The 11,942-nt window shown below is 41.8% G+C and overlaps 1 protein-coding gene across 1 annotated transcript in view; it reads left to right on the forward strand.

Annotated features, from left to right (window-relative positions):
- The window catches only part of STAB2 (stabilin 2), a 251,479-nt gene that overhangs the window by 170,014 nt on the left and 69,523 nt on the right, over positions 1-11,942 (forward strand). Inside the window, exons 41-43 of the mRNA XM_006888578.1 lie at positions 736-861; positions 8,862-8,935; positions 11,165-11,236. Of these exons, the coding sequence (XP_006888640.1) occupies positions 736-861; positions 8,862-8,935; positions 11,165-11,236 (272 nt within the window). The remainder of the gene's footprint in view (positions 1-735; positions 862-8,861; positions 8,936-11,164; positions 11,237-11,942) is intronic.

Raw genomic sequence — 11,942 nt, forward strand, 5'->3', positions numbered from 1 at the left:
CAGAGACAGTGCGATTGGCACAGGACAGAGCAGAGTTTAGGGCTGTTGTACATAGGGTCGCTATGACTTGCAAGCGACTCGACAGCACATAACAACACAAAAACAACACCATTAACGCTGACTGAAGCAGTTGTTGGCTGTTGTGAAGTCAGGCCCTAATCCACGCCAACCTATATCAAATAGAGTAAAATGCTGCTTTTCCCCTGATGAGTTGTGATCCACAGGGTTTCAATGGCTGATTTTCAGAAGTAGAGCAGTAGTCATTCTTCCTAGTCCATCTCAATCTGGAAGCTCTGCTGGCACCTGTTTAGCATCATAGGACCCTGAGAGTTTTCACTGACAGGCTGTGGCTGTTCCAGAAGTACATTGACTGGGGATAGAACTTGGGCTTCTAGCATGGGAGGTGAGAATTTTACTTCTGAGCCACCAATGTCTCCCACTGTATCTAGAATATGGAAAAGTGGGTTTTCTAGCAATCTTTCGTTTTGTGGTAGCCTAACTAGAAATCCCCAATATTGGAAGGATGGAGGGACAGTGCAGGAGAAGACCCTTGATGAGATGGATTAATGAGTGACTGGGGTAATGGGGGTAGCTGTGTCAGAGACAATGAGGATGGCACAGGATAGAGCAGGGTTTAGGACTGTTGTACATAGGGTTGCTATGAGTTGCAGGCAACTCACTGGCACATAACAACAACATTTTGTTTCTCCCCCTCCCCTCTCCTCCTTCCTACAGCCATCAACGCCTGTGAGGTCAGGAACGGAGGTTGTTCTACCAACGCTGTCTGTAAAAGAACCACCCCAGGAAATCGGCTTTGTGCATGCAAGGAGGGCTATACTGGCGATGGCATCGTGTGCCTAGGTAGGTGCCCAGCCCTCACTTGTCCAGTGGCAGCAGTGAGGGTCCCACTGATGCTGACTGACTAGAAAGTGAGGGCTTCTGTTATCTCACCTGCCGCAGCCAGGTTCACCTTTCCATTTATTAGATGCAGAAAGATCTTAGGATGTGGGCATGTGACCACAGGGGTCAATGGTGTGCAAAATGAAAAACTCACTTTAGAGGAAGAGAGGGAGCGCAGAAGTGCAGAGGGCAGATCCTTTCCCAGTTAACTATATGGAGATGACTGAATTGTCCAACTTTCTTTTTTTATATAATTTTTATTGTGATTTTAACACAAGTTTACAGAAAACTTAGCTATCCATTCATTTATTGTTGCGCATTTTCCTCCCTACCCCCTGCCCCCAGTTCACAAAAATAAAAATAAAAAATCATTCATTGTTACATCATTTCCTCCCTCTCCCACCCTAGTCCACTTTGCTATGTACCTCTTACTCTGGACTGTTGTCATGCAAATAATCTCTAATCATGTATTCCTTTTTTCCGTCCCTTTCTTTACTTCTTTTGTGTGTTCCATCAAATCAAATCTGACTGGTACATGAGGAGATTGTCCCTCTTTTTACAGCAGAGCATCTGGTGGATTTGAAAAATCATATATTCCTTTTAAACAGTTTTTTTTCCTTCATTTGTTCCAATGCAGTGTTCATTATTTATCCCCTCTTTTCTTAGTTTTCCCCCAACCCCCATGTTAGTCCTATTTTAGAACAGGGGCATTCTGCAGTATTTGTTCTTTTGTGACTGAGATATTTCCTTCAATATAATTAGTTTTTTTCTTAAGCAAGTAGAATATTCTTACTGTAAAAAAATTACAGAAAGTCTAAAACATGTTGTCTTAAAACAAACCAAAAAAAATTACAGAAAGTGCATATGCTGGGAAAAAATTCTGATAATATCTACCATTACTACTGGTTAGTTGCCCTATTTTCCCATGCACACAAGTATTTTTTAAAGCAAAATGTATATTTATTAATAAATATTATTTCTTTTTAGCAATATAACAGGAACAAATTACCCTGACAATAAGTGTATATCGAAACCATTACGTTAGTGACTGCATACAATTCTGTTGCAAAGGGATAGCATAATTGTCTAAATTATTTTAACATTTTAGTTAGAAAATTTGACCAGAAAAAGCTGAAAAAAGTAGTACAAAGAAGACTTATCTATTTTTCATCTAGACCCACTTACTGTTTTAGACCTATTATTGCTTTATAAGAATAGTGAAGAATTTGCTCCTGAAGCATTTGCTGCAGAAGGTCAAGGACTGTCATCTTCAAAAGATTCTCATCACTGAACCGATTGACAGCACCACAATATATGGAGAAAAGATTGACATTGTTAACAATTACAGCTTGGCTTGGTTCCATAATCAATACTCATGGCATCAGCAGCCAGGAAACCAAAAGACAAATCACATTGAAGAATCTGCTATCAGGGACCTCTCCAAAATGCTAAAGAGCAATGATATCATTCTAGAGACTAAGGTTCACCTGATTCAGACAATGGTCTTTGCAATTACTTGCTACACATCAGAGAGCTGGATAATGATTAAAGATGATAGAAGAATTGTAGTGCTGGAGAAGAGTATTGAACATACCATGGGTCACCAAGAGAACAAACATATTTGTCTTGGAGAACGTGAAAGTAAGTTTCTTCGTGGAGTCAAGGATTCTGAAGCTCCATCTCACATATTTTGGGCATGTGGCCAGAAGGGACCAGTCCTTGGAGAAGGTTATCATGCTTGGAAGGGTGGAGGGACAGTGTAGAAGAAGACCCTTGATGAGATGAATTGACACAGTAATTGGGGTATTGAGGGTAGGTATGTTGGAATCAGTGTAACTGGCTCAGGTCCGAGCAAGGTTCAGAGATATTGCACATAGAATCTCTATGAGTCTTAGACAACTCAATAGCACATAAGAACAACAACATAGCTTTATAAAAATTCAAGCCAGGTTTTTAAATACTGAGAGATATTATGGGCAAAATCTTACATGATCTAGGAAGCATCAAGAGAAGATGGAAGGAGTACATAGAGTCACTCTACCAGAAATAATTTTTTGTCACTGAAAAATTTTATCAAGTATGATATGAGCAAAGAGCCAGATGTAATAAAGGAAGAAGTTCAAGCTGCATAGAAGGCACTGGCAAAAAAATAAAGCCCCAGGAATTGATGGAATACCAGTTGATATGTTTCAAATTACGGATGCAGCCCTGGATGTGCTCACCAAGAAATAGCAGGAAATTTGGAGGACAGCTGCTTGGCTGACTGACTGGAAGAGATCCATATTGTTCCCAGTGTCAAAAAGGGTGGTCCAACAGAATGTGGAAAGTATCAAATAGTGATGAAGGAGGAAGTTCAAGTTGCTCTGAAGAAAATGTCAAAAAACAAATCCCCAGTTAGTCGAAGAGTCTATTGAAAGGATTTCTGAAGTACTTCATTGATGTGTCTTGGCTATAATTGAATTTAACTCTTATCTCTCAATATGTATAGCAGGAAACTTAGTAGCAAATTAGCAGGTTGTTTAAGTCCTCTGTAGTCATTCCACCCCAGGAACACATTATGGCACCGAGGAGCTACCTTTAAAAAAAAGGAACTCAGGTACAGCAGCAACCCACAGTTCACGACGATGCATTCCTTTATGATGAAGACTTTATTGATTCATTGTGTGAAGAAGGAAGAATGAGCAGAAGCTACTGCATGGTGTGTGGCTTGCACCAGACAGCACCTTTAGGATTTAATTCTCATTCTTTCTCTCTCCCTCTCGGAATTGAAGTTTATACATCATCATGTCCTCCCTGATCTGTCAGGAAAGATCTTGGCTGATATTGGCTCTAGGCTTAGCAACGGTTCTTGATGGGGGTTATCTTTACAGTTCAGCATTGCAACTGTCTGGAGTAGAAACGAATGAAGACTTGTGCCAGTTGCAGGAATTGGTCATTAGAAAGTACCTATTTGCTGACAGAATAAAGTGCTTTGTGCAGACATGTATACCCAGGATTCACATCTGCAAAATGCTGATGTTGTTATAATGAGTAATGGCTTCGAATATTTTCTTAATGAGGCAGAACAAGCCAGAGCCTGGGAATATATCAGCCATAATGTGAGGAAACAAGGATCATTCTTAATTACTGTATCAAGTCTTCAAGAGGCTGTCTCGGGTCTTCAGACTAATCAACAGTCATCCGTCTGAGTCAACGAGATACCTTTGACCTATGATGTATATCTAGAAAAAGATATTGACAGAGAAGCTCTTAAACAAATTTATTTATATAAGATTCCATAGCACTAAAATACTCCTGCCTTAGTGTAATGTTTTGTTGAGGTTATTACAAATAGAACCCAAATATCCTCACATATTGTTTGTATGTTTCTTTCAAGAACATAAGTACATATGTTTGTATATCTGTTAATAGTTAACTAACTCTGTTCTATTTTTAATGTAGTTAAAATATTTATCTGAATATTTAAAAAACAAAACAAAGCAAGGCCCCAGAAAGTGATGGGATACCAACTGACATATTTTAGCAAAGATGCTGCCTGGGACACACTTATCAGGTTATGCCAAGAAATCTGGAGGACAGCTACCTGGCCAACAGACTGAAAGAGATCTGTATTTATTCACATTAAAAAAAAAAATATGATCTGATAGAGTGTGGAAATTATCGTGCAGTATCACTAATATCACACCTAAGCAAGATCCTGTAGAAGATTATAAAAGAACAACTGGAATAGTACACCAGCAGACTGTCAGGTGTGTAAGCTGGGTTTAGAAGAGGCTGTGGAACGAGGAACACCATAGCCTATGTTAGAAGGATCTTGGCCAAAAGCAGAGAATGCCAGAGGAATTGTCTTTATTTTTATTGACTATGCAAAGGCATTTGACTGTGTGGATCACAACAAATTGTGGCTAACCTTGAGAAAAATGGGAATCCCAGAACACTTAATTGCACTGATATGAAACCTATACATATAGACCAGGAAGTAGTAGTCAGAACAGAGCAGGGATATACCGCATGTTTCAGGATCAGGTAAAGTGTGCATAAGGGATGCATCCTATTTTCATACCTTTTCAATCTATATGCAGAATAGATCATTTGGGAGGCTGGACTTTATGAGGAGAAATGTGGCTTCAAGATTGGCATAAGAACCTGTGTCATGCAGATGACACATCTTGCTTACTGAAACTGAGGATATAATGAGGCATTTACTATTGAAGGTCAAGGACTGTAGTCTTTAATATGGATTGAAACTTAATATCAAGAATACAAAGATTCTCATCAGTGGGCCAATTGGCAGCTTCATGATAGATGGAAAAGAGATTGAGATTGTTAACTTCAGCTTGCTTGATCCCACAATCAATACTCTTGAAACCAGCCGTCAGTATGAATTGCATTGAGGTAGTCTGCTGTCAGGGACCCCTCTAGGGTACTGATGAGCTATGATGTCAGTCTGGAGACTAAGGTGTGCCTAATACAAGCCATGGTCTTTGCAATTACTTGCTATGCATCAGAGAGCTGGACTATAACTAAGGATGATAGAAGAATTGATGCCTTTGAGTTGTGGTGCTGGAGAAGAGTGTTGAACATACTGTGGACTGCCAAGAGAACAAACAAGTCTGTCCTGAAAGGTGAAACCATGCTGCACCTTGGAGGCAAAGATTTTGAAGCTCCATCTCACATACTTTGGGCACGTGGCCAGGAGTGACCAGTCCTTGGAGAAAGACAACATGCTTGGGAGGGTGGAGGGACAGCACAGGAGAGGTAGACACAGGATGAGATGGACACAGTGATTGGAGAATTAGGCTTAGGTCTATTAGAGATGGTAAGATTGTCTCAGGATAGGGTTCAGAGCTAATGTCAACTATGACTCACAAGTGACTCAATGGCACATAACAACAACATTACTAGTATTACATGCAAGCAAAATACTTCTGAAGATTATCCAAAAACTATTAGTACAAGTAATACTTTGAGCAATAATTGTCAGAAGTTCAAGCTGGGCTTAGAAGAGGCCATGGCACCAGGGATGTTATTGCTGGTGTCAGCTGGATCCTAATTGAAAGCAGAGAATACTAGAAGAATGTTTATTTGTGCTTTGTTGATAATGCAAAAGCATTTGACTATGCAGATCATATCAAACTATAGCTAACATTGAGAAAAGTGAGAATCCCAGGTCACATAAAATCTATACCTAGACCAAGAAGCTATTGGCCAAACAGCACAAGGGAACACTGCATTATTTAAAATCAGGGAAGGTGTGCATCAGGGTGCTACCCTTTCTTCATACTCATTCAATCTATATGCTGAATAAATCATTTGAGAAGCTAGACTTAATAAGAATGAGGCATCAGAATTAGAGAAAGACTCATCAACAACCTGCATTATGCAGACCATACACATAATTTGCTTGTAGAAAATGAAGAGGACTTGGAATGTTTGCTGCAGAAGATCAAAGACTACAACAGCCTTCATTATGGATTGCCTCTCAACATCAATAAAACAAAAATTCTCACCACTGGACTGATAAGCAACATCATGATAGTTGGAGAAAAGATTAAAATTGTCAACAATTTCATCTTACTTGGATCCACAGTCAACCCCCTTAGTCCAGCAGTCAGGAGATCACAAGATGTATTTCACTGGGCAAGTCAGCTGTCAGGGAGCTCTCCAAAGAACTGAGGAGCAATATGTTAATTTGAAGACTAAGGTGTGCCTGTTTGAGGCCATGGTCTTTTTAATCACTTGCTATGCATCTGCTGAGAGCTGGACAATGACTAAGGATGATTGAATAATTGATGCCTTTGAGATGTGGTGTTAAAGAAGTATACTGAATAGTCCACAGACTGCCAACAAAACAAGCATATTTCTTGGGATGATTGCAGCCAGAATACTCCTTAGAGGCAAGGATGGCAAAACTTTATCTTACATCTCTTCATCTCACTTTGGGCACATTGCTAGGAGTCTATTCCTGGCAAGGGATATCATGCTTGGACCGGTGGGAATCCAAGAAGAAAGGAAAGATTCTTAATGAGATGAATAGATACAGTGACTCCAGCAATGGGAGTCAAGTGTGTCAGAGATTATGAGGATGGCACAGAATAAGACTGCATTCAGATCTGTTATTCATAGGGTTGCTATCAGTCACACTTGACTCAACAGAACCTAAAAACAACACTGCTTTATCATTTGTATATATATATATATACAAATAAGGACTGAGGATAACAGAAGAATTGATGCCTCTGAGTTGTGGTGCTGGAGAAGAGTAAGAAGAGAACATACCATGCACAGCCAGAACAAATAGGTCTGTCTTGGAGAGGGTGAAACCAAGTGGAGGCAAGGATTTTGAAGCTCCATCTCACATACTTGGGGCATGTGGCCAGGAGGGACCAGTCCTTGGAGAGGGATGTCCTGCTTGGAAAGATGGAAGGACAGCCGAGGAAAGGAAGACCCCAGATGAGATGGATTGACACAGTAACTGGGACAATAGGATTAAGTGTGTTGAGTCAGTGAAACTGGTTCAGGATAGAGTAGGGTTCAGAGCTATTGTCCATAGGGTCACTGAGTCACAGGCATCTCAATGGCACATAACAACAACAACATATATACATCATTGATTTTTTTTAATTTTTATTTTACATCTTCTGACTTGATTAATTACCTAATATATGTACCATTTGAGAGTAAGCATATGAAAAGGTAGTTCAGTGGGTTATGTGTTGAAATGATAATCAGAAGGTTTAAAACGATCAACTGAGCTGTGAAAAGAAAGATGAGCAGTCTCCTCCAGCCACAGCCTCAGAAGCCCAATGGAGGGTTGCTGTCTTTCAACCACAGTGGGCTCGGGCCTTTGGTTGTTTTTTTGTTTGTTTTTTGTTATTTATTTCCTAAGGATAGATACCATCTCAAACATAAGCATAATACACTTCTCAACTTAAGTAAATGTAATATTATAATACTTTTCTTTAATTACCGCTTGTATTCTACCTTGGCCAATAGACTCATAATGTCCTTTATATCATTTCCCCCTTCTATTATAGCTTAATGTGGGTGTTGTATTTAATGTCCATGCCTCCAGTTCCTTTTAATCTGGGATAATATCTTTATCTTTTGTGACACTGACATCTTTAAATAATATAGTAACCTCTCCTAGTTTTCTTTTTGTGATAGCATTCTACATCCTTCCATTCAGACTTCTCTGACGTGTCAAGTTTCTTCATGTTAGATCTTGGTCACTCACCCCAGGACTGAATGCTGTACAAGTGATGCTGTGTCCATCCTGGGTACCGGGCACGAGGCACTCAATTTGACCTATGCTTTGCCTGGAATGCTCACACTGTGAAAGTGCTGTCTGATTTGTCCACTGTGTGTCTAGTTGTTTCCAATTCCTTGATACTAATAAGATCGAAAGGGTAGCATTTGGTCAGGGAGAAAGCTCAGAGATCCGGGAAGAAGTGAGGAGACTACACTTACAGTGTTGCTATTGTAATTAATGTCCTAAAACGAAATGTATATGAATGGCTGAATAGAAAACAAATGTGCTTTGTAGACGTCCACCGAAATCATAGTACAAAAGAAAAGTTACCCTTTTAAATTTAGCATCTATGAATGATTCTACGCTAATCTCAATTGTGATTTTCTTTTTAATCACAAGTCTCTTCGTGTAGAACATTGTTATTTCCCAAAACCAAAGGCCGTTAGAACAAATTTTCATCGCATAGAGGGACAGACTCAAGCCTGTGCATTTCCTTAAATTTGTTAGTCTCAGAGGGTCTGGTCTGAGAACCCACATCTGGCACCCTGTCCCTCAGGTTGTCTCTACCTCAGCATTGTCAGAAAACTGAGAAACACCACTGACATCCATTCCAGTCCCCTCAGTCAGCTTATCCTGGCAGGTTCCTGAAGATGTCTTCACTAGCGAGGCTTGATTCTCATGCTAAGTGGTTTTGGCTTTTGTTTTCAAGAAATTAATCCATGTTTGGAGAACAATGGTGGCTGTGACAAGAACGCAGAGTGCACACACACTGGACCGAACAAGGTGAGCTGCACACACACACACACACACACACACACACACACGCCCCCTTTACAGTCCCAGGCCCCCTAGAAGGCAACGCCTGGGAAATCAGGGTTTTGATACACAGCACTAGGTCAAGGAACTAAGACCAGACTTTTTGGAGGAGCAGCAGAGAATAAGCGTCATTGGCAGCTCTCACCTTGTTGCCCCCCGACTCACTGCGACTCCATGTGCAATGAAGTCAAATGTCCCTAGTCCTGTATCATCCCCATGGTCTGCTGGGGACTGGACCTTTGTCATCCATAGTTTTCAGTGGCTGATGTTTAGAAGTAGATGATCAGAACTTTCTTCCAGAAAATAGACGTAGTTGTTAGGTGCCATCAAGTTGACTATGACACATAGTGATACTCTGAGCGACAGCCAGGACCTTGTCCTATCCTGTGCCAGCCTCAACGTCTCCACCATGCTCAAGCCCGTGATTGTATCCCTCGCATCAGTTCACCTCACTCAGGGTCTTCCACACTTTTAGGGACCCTCTGCCTTCCCCAGCATGCCGTCTTTTTTCGAGGACTGGCCCCCCCGACAATATGCCCAAAGTGTGTGAAAGGAGGTTCCACTCTCTTTACTTCTAAGGAGAATCCTGATTGTACTTACTCCAAGACAGGTTTGTTTGTTCTTTGGGGGAAATAAAATAGATATAAGAACACAGATAAGAGAAATCCTGGAAGGATAGGCAACCATCATTTGGCAATGAAGAGAAATGAGAACAAGGGTGCCTGGGAAAGGGGACTACTTGAAGGCAAGGAAAAGGAGGCATCCGCCAACTCCACCTGATGTCAGGAGTATCCATAACCCCCCCAAAGTGCTCCCCTTTGTTTCCACTTTGTGGGATTTTATCCAGAACCCCACAGAGTTTCCTTTTGCACATGGCTTGGAAACACACTGAGCACAACAGAAGATGACAGTTCAAACTCTCTGGAAATCATACGCAGTCCGGAGGTGGGGCAAACAGTTACACACTCTGGTGCTAATGGAAAAGTTAGAGGGCTGGGTCCACTGTGAGGTGCCTCAGAAGAAAGGCCTAGAGATCTAGTTCTGAAAAATCAGCCATCGAAACCCCTGTGGAGAACAGCTGTACTCTGGCAAGTGTGCGACCTTCGGGGTGGCAGCAAAGGCTGGATTTGTATAAGAACCCAGGGCTAAAAAAGTGAAGTGTGCAGAACTAACTTAAACACACACAACATGGCAACGATTATTCTAGAATAGATCTTGTTGTTGTTAGCTGCCGTCGAGTTAATCGCAATTTATGGCAGCATTATGACAAGAAAATGAATCGTCGTTCATTTCCACATCACCCTCATACTCACGACCATGCTCAAATCTGTCACTGGTTCTACATCATCCATGGACCCACCAGCAGGCTCAAGGCCCTCACTGGGTCCATGTCATCCTTGTACTCACTCACCAGCCAGCTCAAGTCCGTCAGTGGGGCTGTGTGCTGACCCATCACATCGAGGGCCTCCTTGTCCCACTGATGTTATCTTCAAGAGATTGATCTTCCTGAAAACATGTCCAGACCAAGAGAGGCAGACACTCTTCTGTAGGGATCCTTGAGATTTGTCGTGGCTAATTTTCAGAAGTAGCTCGCCAGCCCTTTCTTCTGTGTCTGTGTTAGTCTGGAAGGTCTGCTGAAATCTGTATACCATGGGTGCCCCTGTTGGTATTTGAGATAATAATGACTATCCCATGGACTGTCAAAAAGACAAACAGCTATGTCATAGAGAAGGTACAGAGTGCTCCTTAAAGGCAAGAATGGTGAAGCTTTGTCTCTCGTACTTTGGGCATGTTGCTCTGAGAGGCTATTCCTTGGAAAGGGATATCATATTTGGAAATAAGCAAGATCAACAAAAAAAAGGAGAAGACCCTCAACCAGATGGATTGACACAGTGACTGCAGCAATGGGCTCGAATGTGTCAGATGGTGAGGATGGCACAGGATAGGTCAGGGTTCAAATCTGCTGTTCACAGGATTGCAATGAGTCATACTCAGCTCAAGAGCACCTAACAACAACATTTTCAAACACACAAGTCAAGCACGACAAGCCAACATATGGACAGAGAATCGCTATTGCCAATATAGAATATAGAATATTCTGCTTACCATTATAGCATTAGAATCTGAGAGTCAGATTATGCGACCAGTTCACAGAATGCATCTGTGAAATAACCCCGCTGTCCTCTCCCCCGACAGGCCGTCTGTAACTGTTTGCCGAAATACACTGGCAATGGCAAGACCTGCGTCCGCATCAATGCCTGCCTAACGGTGAGTAGGTCTCCGAGGTCGAGATGCTCAGAGGCCGGGCTTCAGGGACCTCATGCTCCCCTGCCAGGGGGGGAGGGATGGGATTACATCACCTGAACATCCTCCAAGCTGCTTTTGGACAGTGAGGCTCATTTCACCCTCGTGTTGCAGTTGGAACGTCGGGGAGAAAGGGGAGAAGGGCAATCTGATAACCCCCAGCATGTCCTCTGGTTAGATTTAGAGCCCATCCTCCTCCAATTAGGAGTCCCTGATGGTGCAAAGGATTCACACGCTTGGCTGCTGACCCAAAGGCTCACCCTTGGAGTCTACCCACTGGCACATTGGAAGAAATGCCTGGGAGCCTGTTTTTTAGAAAATCGGCCATCGAAAACCCTTTGGTGTACAGTTCTAGCTGGGCACACACTGAGTTGCCGTGGGTCAACATTGAGTTGACAGCAGTTGGCCAAACCAATTGTGATTATGTCTATGAAGGGATCAAAACGTAGCTTAGAATTGAGAAGTGGCAAACAAACCTAGTTCCTTTCCAATCAAATCCCAGATGCTGAGAAACTTCCCATTTGGCTGTCTAGTAAATTTATTCATAAAGGGCTAGAGATCTGCTCGGCTGGGCCTGCCAGCCTGCAATTTATTATTATTATTATTTTTATTATTAATTTCAGTGAACATCAACAGGGATTTTGAAATTCCATTCATTCATTGTTTCACT

The sequence above is a fragment of the Elephantulus edwardii genome, unplaced genomic scaffold (assembly GCF_000299155.1).
Source record: "Elephantulus edwardii isolate Elephantulus edwardi_28Jun2011 unplaced genomic scaffold, EleEdw1.0 scaffold00068, whole genome shotgun sequence".
NCBI lineage: Eukaryota > Metazoa > Chordata > Mammalia > Macroscelidea > Macroscelididae > Elephantulus > Elephantulus edwardii.